The sequence below is a fragment of the Perognathus longimembris genome, chromosome 21, assembly GCF_023159225.1.
Source record: "Perognathus longimembris pacificus isolate PPM17 chromosome 21, ASM2315922v1, whole genome shotgun sequence".
NCBI classification, from domain to species: Eukaryota; Metazoa; Chordata; class Mammalia; order Rodentia; family Heteromyidae; genus Perognathus; species Perognathus longimembris.
Genome location: NC_063181.1, coordinates 10,894,349 through 10,916,227, shown reverse-complemented (window position 1 = coordinate 10,916,227; position 21,879 = coordinate 10,894,349). Strand labels below are relative to the sequence as shown.

General features: G+C 35.9%; 1 protein-coding gene across 2 annotated transcripts in view; it reads right to left on the bottom strand.

Moving 5' to 3' along the window:
* Positions 1 to 21,879, bottom strand: part of Psd3 (pleckstrin and Sec7 domain containing 3) — a 320,435-nt gene that overhangs the window by 58,569 nt on the left and 239,987 nt on the right. For both annotated transcript variants that reach the window (XM_048330837.1, XM_048330838.1), the window contains 2 exons: positions 20,228 to 20,271; positions 7,361 to 7,554 (listed from right to left, as the gene is read on the bottom strand). In XM_048330837.1, the coding sequence (XP_048186794.1) occupies positions 7,361 to 7,554; positions 20,228 to 20,271 (238 nt within the window). The remainder of the gene's footprint in view (positions 1 to 7,360; positions 7,555 to 20,227; positions 20,272 to 21,879) is intronic.

The window sequence follows — 21,879 nt, the reverse complement described above, 5'->3', positions numbered from 1 at the left end:
CCAACTGCCATTTCCCTGAAGTCTACTTTTCTTAACATCTGAACTCTTTACCCTGGTAGCTAACTTACATAAGACCACAACATGTGTTTTTCTTCTCTGTTATAAAGTTTATGTTACATTTTCCATTGGGTTTTGTATAGGACATGAAGATTTAGCAACCTTTCTCCATTCCATTTCCCAAAAGATTTCTGTTTTCATTGATATTTCTGTGAAAAATATGTGTAGCTAAAGGAGAATGAGTATGAAAAAAATATGAGATAGTATACAATTGGATATTGAAAACATGCAAACATTGTGAAATAATTACAATAATCAGGCTAATGAGCATAGCTTCTACCTCACATAGTTCTCATTTTCCTACTTCACTTATTTTTAAATTGACAAATAACTGACAACAATGTTGTAGTCTCTTGAGTACAGGCAGAACCTTTATACACCTAAGTGGAGGAGGAAGGGCTAGATCTGCTCTCTGCTCTTTTCGCACCTTCTTTCATTGTCCAGCAGGAACTGTGATTATAGTAATCTCTCAATCAAATCTTTTAACTTTTCAGCGAAAACTTGAAAGAAGTCGTGATTGGGAGATGAAGCTGGTACCTAGTCTACAGGAGGATGAGTACATTCCCACCTCAAAAATCTTTTAAGATTTTTCAAATGTTAAGAAATTCTCCATAACAATATTTTTTCTAAGTCTTAGAACTGTTTCTCAAACTTCTACTTTCAATTGACCTGAAAATTATACTGTTACTAAGATGCAGACTACAAACACACATGCATACAGACCCCTCAGAACACCATTTACAAAGTGGTTTTTCTTGGTATTCCTCATGTTCTTAATTACCTCCTAAGTCATGTAACATATTTTAATAATATGGAAGACTGCTATTTCTGTCTTCTTTCTTTATTATAATCAAATTTTATGTCCTCTCATTTGTGAAAATGTCAACATACCCCAATGAACTTTTTTCTCCCAATTTTGAGCATTGTTTTGTGGTACCTTACCTGATAGTGCATTATTTAAAAGTTTATACTATGAATAATAAACTGTAATTACTTTCTCTACAGTATATATGCATATAAGTTCTTTTGGGGGGCTGAAGCTCTATTTATAAGCCTTTGTACATAAAGACAGTATATATGTACTCAAGTACTCAAAAAGACACTTGTACTTTGCATATGTGTGTGTGTGTAGATAGAGACTACATTAACAAAAACTAGGCAAGAATTTCATTATCGCCATATTCCACTCACTAAAATATAAGTGCAGCATTTTGCAGTGTTCTTTCTCATAGCAAAGTACAGTCAATCAAAGCATGTCTAATTAAGTCCATGTAATTCAATTTTTAATAACTGCTCTGTTAGCCAAGTAAAATAGCTATTTAGACCCCATGGCTCTTAGCTTGAGACCAACATTCATCTAAATATGTGCTATACAGTGACAGAACGAAATGATGGGAACTTAAAAGAGATTTTCAAAGCATGTTGTCTCGTAGAAATTGTTTTTTAGAAGTAAGCTACAATTATTTTCCTATAATCAGATTTTTGTCCCACCAGATAGGTGATTCCACAGAGTAGCCTTGGCTAAGATGGTTAAGATCAATCTCCTCATTGGCAAGTGGGGGTGATAATGATAATATTTGCTTCACAGGACACAGAATAAATGAATTCATGCACCAAGTTGTTGCAATAAAGCTGTAAAAATGACTCATCATTTAATTATCACTATGATCATTAACACATTCATATTTTCAGTACATAATTTCCAGACATTTTCCTGACTTCTCTAAGTACCTGACAACAAATCAATAAGTCTAAGAGTTTATGCTGAACTTTTCCATTCTGTCTGACAAAATCCAGATGTGATGCATTTTGTTTTTCAAATTTGACCTTTCAAAGCTGTTCCTTAATGTCACATTTAATGGGTCTGACAAGCACATACATTTCTCTGTGAGATACAGCATTTCTTTTTAATTATGGTTTATCTATTGAAGGAAGAATTTATAAACCGAGCATAAATTTAAAGGCAAAAAAAATAGTTTTATGTGAAAAATTGACTGCAATCTAAATAAACTGAGTCTTTAGAACTAATATTTAAGAACAAATATGGGTGGAACTGATGTTCTACTGTTTTAGAAGAAAATCCTCTCTGCATAGACCTTTAACCCAAATCTTTACTTATTAAAAACTTATTGTAACAACTCTCAACAGAGGACCTGATTTGAATGTACTTGCAAACGTAGTATTAGCGGTATAACTGAATTTTCTGACCCCTAATGAATATCTGTAGACTTGGAAAAGAAAGATGCAGAAAAAGTATTATCATACTGATTTTTCAAAACAACTTGGAGCTTCTACTGGAAAGCTTCCTTGTTAGTCTCCACTCCCCCCCCCAAAAAATACTGGATTGGTATTCACAATGAAAAATGATAATTATTTCAATTAGATATGCGTACCTCTATCTAAAAAAGAAAAGGAGAAGCAATGAGAAAAAGTTTAGGCTTTCTGTTACACTAAGAAGCAACAGTAGCCAGATGTGGTAACATAAGCCTGCAATCCCAGTACTCATGAGGCTGACGCAGGAGGATGTGAAGTTTGAGACCAAGAAGTTCAAGGCCAGTATGAACTACACGATATATCTGGTTGCAGAAAATCCAAAGGCTTGTGACATAACTCAGTAATGGGACAGGTCCAGCCCCAGCATTATTTAAAATAAACAAAAATAAAAAACATGAACCACACCTCAAATCAATTCTATCAGGTATGATTGAAAATCCAACACATGGAAGAGGGAGAAAGAATATGTGGACAGGATATGACTCTGTTTCAGATTCCACAAGAACATCTAAACAGCTTGCTTATACCGAAATGCTCAGAATTTCTTATCATTTTAGAGATTAACATGTGTTAGGTTTTGAGGTCTGAAGCAAAGGGGATTTCTTCACAAGGGTGATTAGTGATCAGTTTCTATCTGTTCATGCCCTTGAATGATTAAGTTCTTTAGAAATTTCCTTACAGTAACAATTAGGGGAAGATATATGCATAGTGTATGAGTACATAAGTGCACAAGTGATGTTTTTAAATGCTTTCCAATAGCACTGGACTGTGGTTAAGAGAAGGAAGAAATGAATGAGGCAAACCCAGTTTATTGTTTGGGAAAAAGAACTCAGCCATAGCTGGGGGAAAGGTTTTCTAAACAGAGTCAAAACCAGTCCTTCTGAGATGAAGACACAAAGGGGTTTGTTGAGGCTGGGGTTGGCTTGCAGAGCAGGTGTGAGAGAGGAAACAACTGCACAAAGAGAAGGCTCTGGAGATCTGCAGAAAATTCTCCCAGCTAGGGGTCGCTGATCTGAGCACAGTGAAAGAAAATAAGCCAAGATACAGGGGGAAAAACTAACAACAAAAAACAAAACACTGAAAAGGAATGGGATGAACAACTTCAGTAGCTCACACAGGCCTAGAAACAGTCTGTGTCTTTACTGGCCAGAGTGTAATACATGGATCATTGAAGGAGTCTGAGATGGGTAATAATACCTTATTAATGGAACACAGTAAGTGCCAGAGGAAAGCTTGCTCCACAGTTGTGATAATAAAAGATACAGGGAAAGCTTCTAAAAATACAGTAAATCTATGCTACTTATCTGTGTTCCAGAAGAAAATCTAGCACTAAATCTAGGGCCTACAAAATAAAAGATGTATAACAGCTGTCATTCAAAAAAATGGGTAAGAATACAAACAAAAAGAAAACAAAGTATGTAGTAAGAAAAAATGAGCTAGTCAGCAGTGGTTCATGCCTGTAATCTTAGCTACTCAGGAGGCTGAGATCTGAGGATCATGGTTTGAAGCCAGCCTGGGCAGCAAAATCCATAACTCTTATCTCCATTTAATCACCAGAAGCCACAAGTAGAGCTGTGGCTCAAGTGGAAGAACACTATCTTTGAACAAAATAAAGTCAAGGACATGTCCCAGGAGTCTCAGTTCAAGCCCCAGGACTGCCGTTCTTCTCCTAAAGAAGAAAATGTTCAATCAATGTAAAGTATAGGGAATGACAAGATAAAGAAAAAGCCACGACTTTAAATAGCTATTAAAATAAATATAATAAATAGGATCTAGGTTACTTGAAATGCAGGATATGAAACAGGCTATAGTTCTAAGTTAACAAATAAATTAAATTAAAAATATTACAGTGTATTAGAATAATAAAATTATTTAAATTAAGTACTGAAAGGAAAAAAGCAAATTAGGAAAAAATATTAAACAGTTAAATTTAGAATCCAAAGCTGCCCCTCAGGGTAGCTTCTGAATAATATTAAGCGATGTAACACACAGGAAGCAAGTCCCAGAAAGAAGCATGAGAGTTTTAAGAAATAATATCCAGAGCCAGAAATGGAACTCAGTGGGAGAACATATACCTTGAGTTCCATCTCCAATACAATGGAAACAAAAGAACAGCTAAATTTTCACAAATTGGTGAAGAATATAAACCTACAAATGCAAGGACCTGAACAAACACCAAACACGAAACAGCATAAGGAAAAAGCAGAAAAGACACATCATAATTATAACGCTGAAATTCAGAAAAGAAACTTGATCTTGAAAGCACTCACAGGGGACAAGAGCAGGTGAGGCAGAGAGGACTGAAACAAAGGGAAGAGTGAAAACAGACTTGTCATCTGAAACCATGTCAGGGGAGAAACAAGGGCACAGTATTTTGGAGTACTAGAAGACAAAGAAAATGCTGCAAAATTCTAAACACAGAGATAGTGTAGGTACAACCACAGGAAGGTGATACAGGAATATCACCAATAATAGAGGCTACATATGGAGGTAATAGAGGTTACATATGGCACGTTGAAAGTAGTTACAACAGTGATATAACAATCGTTTCCATAACATGGAGTTCATTTCACTTAGCATCATCTTATGTGTTCATAAGGGTATAGCTATTGGGCTCCTCTCTGTATCTTATCTGAGTATATTGGAAACTGGGTATGCTGGTATTAGAACCAGGAAATTGGAAGGGAATACCAAAATCGAGAGACACAGGGTAAAAAAAAAGACAAACAACTACAAAAGCAATACTTACAAACTGTTTGATGAAAATGAACTGAACAACTGAACAACTCATGGTGGGGGGGGAGGAAAAGGGGGAGGGGGGAATGAGGGACGAGGTAACAAATAGTACAAGAAATGTATCCAATGCCTAAAGTATGAAACTGTGACCTCTCTATAATTCAGTTTGTTTATATATATATATATATAAAATTCTAAACACATTAAACATAAATTCCTCAAATTAAGGTGAATTACAGGATGCTCAAACTGATAAAACATGAGAAATTTTCTTGTCAACAGGCATAAGGGTAAAAGTAAAGAAGACTTTCCTATTTAAAGAAAAAAATATTCACAATTCCTCTGCTTCTACTAACAAGTAATGGAACTATAGGCATGTGCCGCCACCCTGGCCTTTTTGGCTTCTCTTGAATTGGTACTTTAATATGTGTGTGTGTGTGTGTGTGTGTGTGTGTGTGTGTGTGTGTGTGTGTGTCAGTACTTTACATGTACTTTATAAATCAGACACTGATTCTCTATTTTTCAGTTTGTCTATAGATGGAACCTATATTCATCTTTTTTTTTTTTTTTTGGCCAGTCCTGGGCCTTGGACTCAGGGCCTGAGCACTGTCCCTGGCTTCTTTTTGCTCAAGGCTAGCACTCTGCCACTTGAGCCACAGTGCCACTTCTGGCATTTTCTATATATGTGGTGCTGAGGAATCCAACCCAGGGCTTCATGTATATGAGGCAAGCACTCTTGCCACTAGGCCATATTCCCAGCCCCTATATCATCTTTGACTGGTGGGAATAATCCCAACATAAATATCAACCTTGCAGTTGAAAGCTGCAGCTGTACCTGGCAGGGGAAAGGGAGATGAATATATTTGTGGTCTTAAGTAGAAAGTCATATTATTTTCTGCTAAAATAATATATATACTCAATGTATAGAGATGCGTGTGCCCATTGGAACCAAATATGATTATTAACATGTCCACCAAGAACTCCCGTTCTCTGAGATCTGCATACTGCAACCAAATGGTGCTGTCAATCATGGCATTGCATTCCCTTGGTCACACATATCAGTCCTGTCCTAGAGTACACTAAATTAAGAGAGAAGAATTAGGATGTTCTTTGTTACTGAAATTCAACACATCTGCAATACCCTTCATAGTCCTGAATCAGCCATATATAAAGAATCCAGGTGAAAGAAAATGCTAGCATATACATTATGCAGAGATGGAAATGGAAAGTGTCTGGTGATAATCTTTCAGTTTCAGGTATGCCCTTTTCTTAAGCTACTGATGTTACTTGCATCTACTGGAACTTGATACAGTGTTGCTAAAGAAAAGGAAATCTGCTAAGGTGATGTATAAGGTGCACTGGAAATGTAATGGGGGTATTCCTAAGGAACTTGGAAACATTAAGAAACTTGCATAGAATCCTAAGTCATTATTATCAAGGCCACTACCACAATATTTTTTCTGTCTGAAACCTATTAAAAGTATGCTAACTTCTTAACAAAAAGTCCCCGGCCACAGATTAAAAACTGTCATATTATCCGTCCCTTCAGTTCGTATCTCTCTATATAGGCAAGTGGGGACGTCCTGGAAGCAAAGCCTGGTAACTTAGTGCATACATGTCATCTTGTCTTGGCCTATTAAACTATGTCAAACTGTTATTACACTCTTCAAAATTCTTCTGGCTATGTGAACATACTCCAGTCATCTATCAGAAAATAATCATGTCTCATAGAGAAACCAAAAGACATCAGGTATGGGATTCCTTCAATTCCCAACAATAATTATGCCATGAGGTCTTACTTGTCACCTACTCATTTGGTCAAAGGACAATCACTGGACATATGCTTTAGATATGAATTCCCACACTTCCTCTTTTGTCTCTGAAGCACTGTGCCACTAATTGATCTGTTTTATAAATTCAATATTTCTTTCAACCACTAGAAATATAAACACCATGATGATAGAACTCACTCTGTCCCATACACTGCTATTATTATATTTGGTGCCTACTACAAAGGAAGTAGTCAGTATTAGTTGCTGAAGCCATGGTTATATGAAAAAAATGAGAGACTGGAATTGAATACTCTTCATATTAGAGTTTATAATACTGTTGAAGAAGATCAAATGTCACATGGGTCTCTTAGGGAGGACTAGAGGCTTTCTCAAACTTCAAGAATACTTCTCTAGATAAACGTTATTTCCTCATTCTTGACTTTATTTCAATAAATCCACTTTAAAATCTGGACCTAAAGGTGAAATAAATGAAACAAAAAGTGACAACAAATGATGCTTACTCTTCTTTCCATCCATATCTGCATGGATTTTCCGAGCCAAGAATCCACTTTTGTACACAGCAGCATTTGGGTCATGAGGAATGTCCAAAAATGGGTTAGTCGTACTCCCAATCCGGCTGATGGTCTTCGGATGCGTTCCATTGGCCTTCTCATCAGTACCTTCTGAAGGAGATTTTTTTTTCTCTTCATCATCTCTGTAATAAAGTAAACACAAAAACTGAGCCAAGAACTCCACAATATTCAACAAAGAAAGTGCTTTAGTGCCATACACTCTGGTTTTCTAATGGTCTATCAGCATTGATAGCAACCACCACCATCATATTCAGCACTATGGAAAGTGAGCGATGTGCCAAGGCCTAACGATCATTAATCTAATGATTACAGAGAAGGAAACTGGTTTAGCTAGTTCAAATATTCACCAGACACCACTGATTTAAGACATCATAACATCTCAAAAGTCTGTGCTTTTTTCAGCGACTACTATGCCTTCATGTTTGTCTTCTTTCATGCAAGTGGGGATTTGGGAGCAGAGATCATGATTTTGACTTTTGTGTTTCTCCAGGGTTCTTCATAGCAATTGCTTACAGGCTGAGCCCAATGAATAGCAGTGAGCCATCTCTGCCAAAAACCAGGCTAATTCCTAATATCCAAATCCCAAGTAAAGCTGCCAACAGGAGCCTGGTGCCATGCAGAGTTCTGTGGTATCCTCAGGTGCTATTTTCCAAACACAGCACCCTGACCACCACGGTGACACCCCCAAATTGCCTTGTCCCCTTTTTGGAATCTCTCCTTTTTCAGGAAAAGGACATTTACATCTGAGATCATAACATTTGTGTCATTAAGAAAGAGGGAGAAAAGTAGCAAAAAAACTAAGATGCAGCTTTGGTACAAATCTTGGAAATTAATTTTTAAAAAGCATAGTAAGAGTGTCATAGATCAGCTGCTTTAACTCAACTGTTTCTTTTGTCTATTAAACTCTGAGTACTGACGTTTTACAATTCAACTAAAATAAGTACCACCAAAGTGTATTTCAAATAAATCACAAATCCATTATCAACAGGTATTTGATGATAGGGCTGGGTTCTTGGGATTGTGAGATACATGAAAGTAAATGTTGACTCTTAAGCAGCCGTACTTCACTTTTATTTTGAAATAATTTTAGTTTTGCAAAGATAGTACATTGAGTTTCCATATGCCCAGCTTCTCCTGTTCACATTTTATGTAACTACAGTATCTAAATTAAAAATTAACATTAGTAAAATACTGCAGATTGAACTTGAGAGTTTCTTCGCACTTCATCAGCTTCTTCGTGAATTTATTTTTGTATTCCAGGATCATTTCCATGAGTGCACAGTGTACTTAAATTTTCATATTTCTTAGTTTCTCCAGTCCATAACAGTTCCTCAGTCTCTCCTGAGACACAGCTGAGCATAGATCAGTTTACTCTGCAGAGTATTGTTTGATGTTTTCTCATAACTTAAGGGTATGCATTTGGGAGGAGGATAAACACAGGTGATGAATTCATATTAATGTGCTAGGTGAAGTGGCTATAGGTTTTATTACTAGTGCCCTTAACCAAGGTTAAGGCAGTGTCTGACAGTTTTTCATAAAGCAAGGTGACTATTTTCTCTTGTAATTGTTTTGGGGGAGATATTTTGTTCACTATGTAAATATCTGGTTTTTCCTTTGCCTTCTGCCCACCAGTGTTAGCATTTAAAAATAAATATTGCCTGTGACAATTACTATGGAATGGTTCATTCATTTTATATTCCTCCCTAAGTATGGAATATGAATATATACATCATTCTTTGGATTATAAATCAATTTGTGGTAACTACTGGTCTGTATTCTTTGAATTTGCAAAAATGCATTTAAAATATCCTTATACTTTGTGTCAATGGATAATTCTTTTTTATTCATTTTATGAATATATAAATTTATTCACTTTACAAAGTACTTTCAGAGTAGTTTCTAATTTCTATATCCTATTGTATGATAAACAAATTTGTGTTTGCAACTATCACCGTGATAATGTATGAACCTTTTTTATAGATGGCAACCAATATAGAAAGAAGATTCTATCTTTCAGGGGTTATTCTGTAACCATTGAGATTTACACTGTACAGCTCAGAGCAAGCATCATATTCAATATTGAGAAGTTGAAATCTGTTCCTGCAGATCAGAAACAGGACCAGGTGCAAACATTCATCACATCTATTCAACACAGCACTGCAAATTCTAGCACAGTAGTTAGGCAACATGAAATAAGAGGCCTTCATTTTGGACAAGAAGTAATAAACTTGCCTTCATCAAAAAACTTAGAGTTTGGCTGGGGATATGGCCTAGTGGCAAGAGTGCTTGCCTCCTATACATGAAGCCCTGGGTTCAATTCCCCAGCACCACATATACAGAAAATGGCCCGAAGTGGCGCTATGGCTCAACTGGCAGAGCACTAACCTTGAGCAAAAAGAAGCCAGGGACAGTGCTCCGGCCCTGCGTCCAAGACCCAGGACTGGCCAAAAAAAACCCACCAAAAAACCAAAAAAACCCTTAGATTTGAGGGAAGGGTGATATTGTTCAAAAAGATATGTACTTATAAGTTATGCAGCCTTAAGCCACTGTACATCACTTCTATAATAATTAAAAAACAAAAATGTCTAACTCAATTTCAGTGAAGTTGCAGGCTACAAAATCAACATGCAAAAACCAGTAGTGTTTCTATACAATAATCAGCTATCAAAAATTTAAGAAAACTATTCAATTATAATAGAATTTGACTCTTCTACGCGCAAAAAATCAAGTATAAATTGAATAAAGGAAATTAAAAAACTATATACTGAAAACTATAAAACAGATAAAATATTGAAAGACACAGACAAATTGAAGGATATAATATGTTCAAGGACTGCAAAATTAATCCCACTTAAATGCCCATACTCTCCAGAGTAATCTACAGATTCAATGAAATTTCTTTCAATATTCCAGTGTCATTTTGTACACAAAGGGAAGAAAATTCCCAAAATTCTTACAGAACCAAAAAAGAGTGAATAGCCAATGCATTCCAGAAGGAGCTGTAAGCATCACCACTGAAAACATGGCTATCCCTGAGGATACTGAAATCTATATATGCTTGTCCTTTATATAAAATGGTGTATATAGTATTTATATAACCTATGCAAATCATCTGTACTTTAAATCATTTCCAGATTACTACGACTACTACTATCTAAAAGCTATGTTAATAACTTTTATAATACTTTAGGGAATAAGGACAAGGAAAATAATCCATGTATGTCTAATTCACAGAGTTCCTTTCCAATTTTTCATTCTGTGGTTTCCTGAGTTCGCTTATGCAGAATGCACAGATAGGGATATGGACCAACCATGTATTATAAAGCTATTATAATCAAAACAGATGGTGCTGGTGATAAAATCAGACACAACCAATGGAATAGGACAGAAAGCCCAGAAATAAACTCAAATATTTGCAGTCAACTGATTTTTTAGCAAAAGTGCCAAGAGTACACTTTGTGAAAGAATGGCCTCTTTTAAAAATGGTAGGGGGAGAACTAAATATTCATATTACCCTAAATGAAAATGGATCCTCATCTCACACCACAAACAAAATACAACTCAAAATTTAAGAACACCTAAAAGTAAGACCTGAGTAAGAGAAAACATTGATTGGGCAATTTCTTGGACAGACTCCAAAAATTTAGACAACGAAAGAATAAACAGGGTTCTATTGAAGCATGGCATTTCTGCACATCAAGTAACTGAGTAAAGAGAAGCCCTTGGAGTGTGAAAAGAATTTTTTATAAGCCACACATTTGTGAGGACTTGGTATCATTCATAGACTTAATATATACACAATATATTATGTATTGCATATATAACTAAAAACTTAGTAGTAAGAAAATATCTTGATTTAAAATGAGCAAATAGTTCTAGAAACTGGTACAAATGACCAATATATGAAAAAAAAAAATCCAGCATCTCAAATCATCAAAGAAATGCAAATTAACATTACAATGGGATGCCACCTTACATTGTAGGAATGGTTACTATCAAAACAAAAATGAGTGGGCTGGGGATATGGCCTAGTGGCAAGAGTGCCTGCCTCATATACATGAGGCCCTGGGTTCGATTCCCCAGCACCACATATACAGAAAACGGCCAGAAGTGGTGCTGTAGCTCAAGTGGCGGAGTGCTAGCCTTGAGCAAAAAGAAGCCAGGGACAGTGCTCAGGCCCAGAGTCCAAGGCCCAGGACTGGCCAAAAAACAAAAACAAAAAAAAATGGGAAGCATAGGCAAGCATGTGGAGAAAAGGAACTCTTACACAGAGCTGATGGAAATGCATATCAATTTAGTCCTTAGGGAAAGCTGAATGAAGTTATCTGTAAAACTAAAATGGAAATGCCACAGGACTCAGCACTCACACATCTGGATAAATACACAGATAGGCATATACATATATGTATATATAATGAAAGCAATCAAAGTAGAATGTTGAAGAGATATCCATAGTTCTATGTTCATTTCGACATAACCATCTACAACAGCTATAATAAGATGCTTCTTATTAAGTGCCCATCAGTGGATAAATGAATAAGGACAACATAGTACATAAAGTAGTTCCCTCCTACATACCACCTCATCTTCTGAGGTTTTAGTTATGTCAAAGCAACTGTCATCTGGATACAAATCAGATCATCATAGGAAAGAGAATATAGTCCAATATGATATTTTGAGAGAACGGGTCAAGTACGTACTGTTTCTAAATTCTGGTGGGCTTTTTCTTAACTCTGATTTTTTTTTAAATTCTGATTTTTCCATCTTGGAAGTTTCCACATATTTTGGAAATCAGATTTGTTCCTCATATATGTCCAGTTTGGTAATAAACTAACAAAGACATCATTTGTATCTGTCAATACTTATATATAGCCTTCTTTTTCATTTTTTCCTTCAAATTTCCATCTCTCTGCTTGCATTTCCCATCTGTTCTTGCATGCTGTTTATTTTATCCACTAGAATTCTTAGCATTTTAATCAGAGTTGTTTTAAGTTCGTGCTCTGATAATTTCAACACCCTAACAATATGTTTCAGTTCTGATTTTTGCTCTCTCTTTCAACCATGTTTCTGCCTTTCATATACATTATAGCTTCTTCCAGATAGCTAGAAGTGTGCTGTGGGTAAAAGGAGCTGTGGCGTGGCTTACAGGCCTTGAGTAATGTTCTGGTTTACATGAGGAAGAGGAATTCTATATTTTTATGCTGAGGACTCCATCTCTTATTGAGTCTATGTAAAGTATCAACTTCATCTATGCTCCCTGTTCTTATCCTCCTTCTTCTTGGGTGAACAAGAAGTCTAGACTGGGCTAGAGTATGGTATTATCTATCTCCCTCCCTTATCAATTATGATCTGGCAAAACTCATCACAGTAGACTCGGGTATAATTGTTTCTCTTGAAAAAAGCCTTGTAAATAACAATGTCATGCTGTGTTTCAAAATGGCCCCATTCCCCATAACCCTGAAGCCAGAAGTACACTGTATCGGATAAGTTAATGTCAGTAACCTATCACAAGAGTGTGAGTCCCTGTCCATGGCCAGATCTCCTTATGTTTATATCTTATAACCTCGACCAAAATGAGATTGCTGCCACTTTAACACTCAGATTTTCTTATCCCAGTAGCAGTTTCCACACTGGTTTCTGCTTAGGGTTGTTCCCCCCACCCCTCATCCCCAATTCTCAGCATTCATTAGTCTGCCTCTCCAATCTTGGTGCCAGTGATTTGGCCTGTGACATAACTTCTCTGATTTATCTAAATATTGGTTTTCCAGTTTATTCATGATTTTTACTTGTTAGAATGGAGTAGGACTTCCAATATCTTCATGTGCCTCTGAGAAACAAACATATCCTCTAGTAAAGTTTTTGCTTCAGTTACTGTAATAGTCTCCTCCAGAATCAGATTCTTTTATATTTATGTCTTTGTTGGCATTGTCAATGTGGTCATATATTATTCCCCATTAACTTTGTAGTAAAAGTCCTTTCTGTTCTTTTTCAGTTCCCCTGTAAGTATGCTTGTTTCTAAATATCTCAATTTCTCAAAGTTTCTTTGGGGGAGGGGGCAGGGCTTGCAAGTTCCACCACATTCCACTGACTGCAATCTCCTATTTCCAGATGTTTGTGGGTCTTTGTTCCTTATGCTATTACTGCTTGTCTGATCCCTTTGTCAGGAAAAAAAGAAGCAGTCACCTAGGAACACCACCCATAGGCCAAAATACTATAATCAAACCTGTTCTCTTCCCTCCACTTCAAAGGAAGAAATGGGAAATTGGGATACTACCGCCAACTACACTACACCATGCCATGGAGAAGGTGGGGGATAAGGGCAAGTAAAATTGTTATAAAATTTCCTACCATTTTGAAGGTAACTTTTTCTTGATGATATGCTCACCTTTCCTAGTTATTGCATAACATTTGATTTCCAGAGTTCCTATGAAGTTAGTTCACTCAGTCTCTGTAGTTGATATTTCTATCCAAGAAAAAGTCAGGTTATTGGTATACCATGTTGCCCATTAAAATATATACATATATATATACATATATATGTGTATATACATATTATTGTTCTGGTCTTTCTTAGTGTTATCAGTTTGAACAGTGTACCCATTACCCAGGTCTAGAAAGATATAACCCCAATAGACATGACTATGACCTTACTTGGAAATAAGATGATCAAGTTAAAATGAGGTCATCAGAATGATCCCCAATCCAACCAAAATGACTGATATCCTTAATAAAAAGAGAAACAAACAGTCTACACACAAGGAATTGGATATGAAAAAGATGCAAGAGCAATGTCATTTCCAAGAAAGGAACTCTTACAGAAAACCAGAAGAAATGAAATAGTTTCTCTGATAGTACAGAAAAAAAAAATGCTGCTCGTACCTTGATTTCAAAATGCTAGCTGCCAGAACTGTGGTACAGTAATTCTGTGTTTAAGCCACCCAGTTTGTAGCACTATATTATGCCAGCCATAGGAAACTAATACATTTAGATGCCTTCTGATTTATAATTTCCTAGAAAAAAAATTAAGACACTGGGTCTCAGTGGTTGCTCTCCATAAATTCCATTGTGCCGCTGAGTAGGTTAGAGTATCTCCAGATATTTGTATCCTCAGATGCAATTAATGCATTTGTTTTTAGATCAGCAAATACAATCCAAGGCAACAAGAACTATCCAGAGAATTGGAGATTGCAATGACAAGAAAATCTCTGGGACTCCATTGTGGCCTTGAATCCATTCTACTTCTAGTATTATATAACTTTAGGGTTGTAGGTTCCAATTGAATCATAAACACAAGAAAATATCAGAAATTATCAAATGTCTCTTAATAGCTGATCCTAAATAAATGGAAACTTATCCTGCTAACATTGGGCCAAACACTATAACTCTCTATTTTCTCTGATATAGGGCACAAACCTTTAATCTTGTCATGCAAGTCTTCCATAACAACAAAACTAAAGACATTGTGAAGTTTCAAGGTCACTTTCAAAACTAGATGGAAAGTGGCAAGGAGCTCCTATTCTTCTCTCTTTTCTATGTGGAGGGCGTAAGATTTTTATCCCACTCCTCCACCCTTGGGTGTTTCAAAAGGAAGAGAGATTCTACTCCTACCCCTACTTCTTCTCTAGTATTAAGGCAATACAAATCAGCCACTCTCTTTTGCCTTACTTTGGAGCAAATTGGAAAGGACTTTTAGTCCTTTTAGTTCTGATTACTTGGCCCATAATCAACTCAGGTTAGCCAGCTTAGTAGGTGAGGGTCACCATAGTCTCAAACCCAAATGTCTGAGGACATCTTGCACTAGGGGTTAGAGAACTGATACTTCACTTTGTCTGATGTAGCCCTATGATCCTATGTATACCTCTTCTGGCCAGAGCACTAAAGAATGGGCTGGGTAGTCTAGTCCTAGCTAATCAGGAGGCTGATACCTAGACAATCAAGGTCTGAAAACAAGCCCACAGAGAAAATTCCTTAAAGGTCCATCTCTAAAATAACCAGCAAAATGTCAGGCTGGAGGCATGGCCCAAGTGATAAGAGTAGCAGTCTTGAGCAGAAAGGCTGAGAGAGGGCACAAGGTCATGTACCAATGCAAAAGAAGGGATAAGTCAGGCGGAATGGTTGTAGGAACCATGTATAAGGAAGCTCCACAATGAACCTCTTGAACCACTGCTGTGATCACTGTAACACTTTCTTAGCCTCACCACCTCCCTAAAAGCCAGATGATTTTATTTCAGTGAAAAGTCAAAGTCAATATAAGCAAACGAATCTATAAACACAAGACTTCTTGTAAATGGTCATTTTACAAGATTCCTTGGGCCTCTCTGATTCAGAGTTTGAAATGAATGCATGTGGAACACAGCAGGCAGCAGAAGGCCAAGGCCCTGCTCTCCTCCATGAAGACAGTGCCTGGAAGCTGGTGCTCCTGGAGGAAACTCAGTGCCAGCCTAGCAGCGATCAGAGGAAACTCCAAGTTGCCAGGGTCATTACAATGATTAAGATCCCAAGAGGGAAGCATAATCCAGCAGGGGAAGAGAAACACATCATAAGCAAATAATAATCAGTAATAGATTTTGAATGAAATACTGTCACATATGTCTCAACAAGGATGTATACAAGACAGTAGAAAATCAGAAATAAGAGTGTATATTAAATATGCTGAATAGCATGGTTTCCCTCACTTGTAATAACTAGACTATATCTAGGATATTCTTAGGAGAGGATCACAATGGCTTAATAGTTATGTGCATATGACCATATTAAAACAATGTCTATAAAAATGAGCTCCAAGAAATGGAAACAAGAGATTTTTTTAAATTACTGTTTCCAGTTTAACTGTTTCCAGTTGTCCAGTTGTTTCTTTTCCCTTTCTTCCTCCCCCCCCCCCCACCTTTGGTTTATTTCCTGATGTCACCATTTTTTATTTCTATACCCTTTTGTCTTGTATATAAGTTTATCTGATTTAGGAAAGGAAAGGAGAATCATAGAAACAATGGGACAAAGGGTGAACACCAATTCAACAGTTATACTCACTAAACACTATGTTGGAAATGAACTTGAGGGGGAAGGAAGGGGGAAAAATGAGAGAAAATAAGGAAGGCAATAACACTGTTTGAAAGGAAATGTACTCACTACCAGACCTATGTAACTGTGACCCCTCTATAATCACCTTTACAATACAATTTAAATTTAAGAAACAAAAATAATGTAGCAGAATTAAATAAAAACAAATAAATAAAAAAGTGTAACATTTTTTAAAAAGTAAATATGCTGAATTGCAAACACAAAGAATCACTGGTTGTGGTAGTTTTTAAAAAGGTAGTTGAAAAACAGAGAACTGTATTTAAAATGGGTAGATTATGGAATATGAATTGTATCTCAATAAATTCCTTTAAAAATAATAAATGTTTCTTTCTCATGACAGTAATCCTAGGTAGTCAGGATATGGAGATTCAGAGGACTATGGTTTGAAGTCAGCCTGAATAGAAAAGTCCATGAGTCTCCATCTCCAAAATAACCAATTAAAAGGCTCTTTACTGTGGCTCAAATGATAGAGTACTAGCTAACCAAAGCATCATTTAACCAAATAAGAATACTTACATATAGTTAAATGTTTCCTACAAATATGAAATAATTCTTATTTTCTAAAAGGATAATATTATAGCATAGCCCTTTTGAATGTAGTTTTCTTTACAAGGTTAAGCTCTAGAACTAGTCCTTGAATAACACTAAGAATGTTGTCAGATGTGAGGCAGATGTTGTGCTATAACTGGACTTTCTAACAAAGGATGTGACTATATTTAAATGATTTTATTATACATCCCAAAGTAAGAAAAACTGAACTGTGATTATTGCAGTAGTTTTTTTTTTTAAGATGCTGGAAATACAAAGCAAATGATTGATAGGTATTCCAAAAAATACACTAAAAATTTTGAAAGAGAGGAAAGAAAAATAAGTGTTACTAATATAATGTCAGTATTATCAATCTGTCTAATCACATTTTTCTCACCTTGTGAAAGTGCACACTAGTTCACACATATACAAAAACATAAATAATGAAGTCCCAAATGAATACTGTCTATAATTATCATGACACTAAATTAGTTATCTTATGCATATTTTAAGTGACTTAAGAAATCTTATTTATTATATTTCTTCTTGAATCATTCTTTAACAAAAAGCAAAGGCTTATCAAGTGGTATAAATGATACAAAATCCTAAATAATAGCATGTTAGGAGTAAACTTTCCTTATAGCTCCAGATTCCTTTGCATCTCAGTGGTTTCTAAAATTGCCTTAGGACATGCTGGCTACTAGCTGTTATAGTCAGTCCATCTGCTCACCAACCTGTCTGCCCTGCATATTCCCAATTTCAAGGTAATGAGAAAGAAGGATGTTGTTGTAAAGTTGATCACTTTCAACATCATTTTATCTGTATAAGAACTGTCTTCATAATATAATCCTGGAACATTCTAATGATTCAATTCGATCTCACCACTGACAGGTGGCACATATACATAATACAGGAATGTGTCAATTTTTTAGATTTGATCTTTCAAAGTAAAGAACTAGATGGCGAAATTTCCAGCTTCTTATATGCTTGAGTTCTATGTCTGAGGAAAAAAACCACTTTTTTTCTGAGAAAAGTACTTACAGATTAAATGTTAAGCATAAACTATGATTTAGGTTCTTAATAAAATTACAGCTCACAGAGCTGCCTGGGGGAGTCTTCTCTAGTTCTAAATCTTCAACTGTATTTTCCTCGAAACACCAAAGTCCAGGAGATTTATCCAAGCTCAATATTATTTCCTGCTAGCAAATTTTCAAGTGATATTAATTCTTCAGCTCAAAATTTCCCTCAAGGTCATGGTTAATCTTCTTCACAATGGCATTTTTTCCTTTGGTTTTCTTATATCCAATGTATCTTCTCTTAAGCACAGAATAACTGAACCAATAATACCCTCTACAGACGCTACAAATATGGTAATGATGTCATGCTAGGGAGGTGTGCAGTCCAGCAGACCGCAGGAACTCGAGCAGCAAGGCTTACTCTAGCATTTCAATGAGGCATGATGCATGTCATAGACATGTGTAGTACAGATTCCCAAATAGAGAATTGGGTTTTTATGATTTTAGTACTTTTTCCATGGTATGTTCTCTCTACCAGTGATTTCTAATGTCAGTCCTCTTACCTCTTTCCCTACATACACATGAAAGAACATATTTTATCACCCAACTTATTATTCTGTAAGCATGAGTTCACTGTAGGTTGCTGTTAGGACACAGGGTTAAAGACAATGTGTGTGTGTGTGTGTGTGTGTGTGTGTACATGAATTCTTACCATTGACTAAAATAATATTTGCAGGCAGTTATAAATTTTTTTAAATTGACCTAATTTCTTGATAGCTTGATTTAAATTTTAGTGAAGATAGTTTCTGAGAAATTTTTAAAAGATTAATTACTATACTTACAAGTGAAAATTTAGCATGCATGGTGTTATTAGTTTACATAAACTAAGTATAATTTATCTGTGGCCATAGTTTCCTAGTCATAGACCCTGAAACCCTACATTTTGTAGTCAAATCAGTTCAGTAAACACAGAATTTCTATTTCATCATCAGAGTTATACAATGGTATTGTACAAGCTCCAATAAGTTTTGAAATTAAAAGCAATTATTTTATCTCCTCTACCATTTATCTGAAGCCTACCTATATAGTCATAAATGACATCAAATCATGTTGTAGAAAAACAGATGCAACTAGAGATAATACTAAGCAAGACAAGACAAGCTCAAAACTCAAAATACCATGCTTCCACTCATATGTATAAGTAAGATCTAAAAGACATATATAGACAGTCAGATGCCTATATGTAAGGCATGTCTTTTCGATATATAAATATATATGTATATATACATCTATAAACCATTACTTACATGGTTAAACATAGAACACGAGTCAAGCTAAGAGACTACTCAAGGGGAGAGGTGAGGATGGAAAATGAAAGAGCAGGAATCTGTAATATATTAAAATACAGATGGAGTAGCTGATGGTCCGCAGGGGGTGGAAGGAAAGAGACACTCTGTGAGGTGCGGGATGTTGTACAAGGGGAGGCTAATACTGTTGGAAAGATTATTTCCATTATGAAAACAAAACAAGTAAACCTGTTGGGGATACTGTTAGGGAGGAGGGGGCAGGGAGTGTGATAGAAGGGATAAAACTGATTGAAATGCAGTGTAAACATGGGTGCATATTTAACAATGAAATGTGCCCCCTATAGCTAATGTGAGAGAAAAGGAGAAAGAAAAAATAGCTTTATTTCCTCTATCATTTTTTCAAGCTTATCCATCCCCAGAACCTTATTTTTTATGGCTCATTTTCAATGTCCTATGTTGATTCTTATGTAGGAAATAAAGTTAGAAAACCTTGACCTCTGATGATAGGCAAGAGGAAATTATGTAAGTGGACAGTATCAAAAATCAAGTGTATTATGTTTGGGAATAAATGTAATTGTATCAGATTTTCTCTTAAAATTCTATTTTCAAAGGATACCTTAAAATATAACTAGTTGCCTATAGGAATAATAACATTAAAAGCAGAAAACCAACATTCTTGGTACCAAGAAAAAAAAAGGCTATTTAGAGTTTCCTTACGTTTTGCACAAAGGCAGTAAGATATTTATTGTGAAATAAGAACTGAGGATACATATGTAATCCTTTTCTGAAATCACCTCCAAGGTATAAGAACAGTAAGAAAAAAGGGAGTAATTAATTATTAAAAAGCTGATATCCAGCATACTTACACTGCCCATTCAAGCTTCTCATTCTTGATTGAATTGTACAGAGCCTGCAGAAAGAAAATAAAAATGAATTATTTTTTTCATTCTATCCTATAGGTTGAATTCACTAAACAGAGCCAAAAGTCTTGGGTAAGCTTATAAGCAACCCTTTCACTCATTCATAGTCTGCTTACCAAAACCAGGAGGACTGGAGCCCCTGGTAAGGCTGGCATCATGACTCTGGGTAGGTAAGTGAGTGTAGGTAAGGAGACTCGCATGATCAATTGCTTGGATAGAGTAAAATCTGTATATGACATTTCATACCAGGAAAATTAGTATAGGATTAAAATTAAACTGCAACATACTTTTCTCATTTAAGGCAAAGTCATAGATTAATTTGGAACTGGCTATTCTCATAACATTCTCCCTAAGGGAAAAAATGCAATTGAGTGGCAACTGAATGTGTAGCTACATGGAAAGAGGACCAAAACCAGAGTGAAATCAGATACAGAGTTCCTAAAGCAACGACTTCAGTAGTTTTCATTATTCTAACATCATAATTCTGCTTAAGCGAGTGTTACGCTGGTGTGTGTGTTTCTGTGTGTGTATGTGTGTGTGCGTGTGTGTGTGTGTGTGTGTGTGTGTGTGTGAGTGGTCAAGAGTTTTGGTAACAATGACAGTCCTATCACGTAAGGCCAGCTTCCCTGTTTCAGGATTGTACATAAGGTCTTTTCAGTCAACTTTCTCCACTCTAACTACGACACAGAAAAATGCTTTAACTTTTGAATAAGATGAAATAATGAAAACAGAGATTTATTTCTACTATATAAATCCGCAACAGGAAATTTCATGAGAAATAACTATCAGGCTAGACGATGATGTTTAAATGGTTTCCTCGGCGAAGTGCTTGGAGTTTGTGGAGCTTGGAGGCTTAGGCTCTCCTAACAGACTTGTAGACATTGTACAGTGTGGCTGAAACAGGCAATCTAACCACTGAATAACTATGGCATAAACACAACCAAGGACACATAAAGGACATGAGAAAACATATATCCTAAAACAATGAGAATACAGGTTAAGCTGAGGCATAAAGTCCATATTATAAATCAAATTTTCTTTTGAAAAACCTTAATTTTACTGAAGAACCCACCTACAATAGAAGCAGATAATTTATCCAGGTGCAATGGGTCTCAGAAGACTAACAGTGGACTGAGAAACTATAACTGAAAAGAGACATATCACTACAGGGTTGGGTTTTTTTTGTATGGTAAGTGTTAGCCAGAGTAATTCACAATATGGCCAAGATTCTTAAAAAGGGTTTTTAAAGGTAGTCTGGAAATGATACCTAAGCATCTAATTTTTTAATACATTCAATTGTGCCCTAAAGTTCTTTTCTAAATTTTCTCCTTGAGAATATTTGATCAAAGAGAAATGGAGCTTTGAACTGTAACTTCTTGCTATTCATTCATCCAGTTATCTTAAAGGCCAAATGATAATATATCTTGTCTAATTTACCAGACTTCTTCGTTATATTGCAGGTTAAGTTCTCATCTAGGATATATAATGTACAACAGGTATCTTAGGTAGCATGCCAAAACTAAAGGCTTATTCTTTTTAATCATCAGATTACAAAGGAGTGCTGCTGGTTGTGTAGCACTTTATGATAACTCTATTTC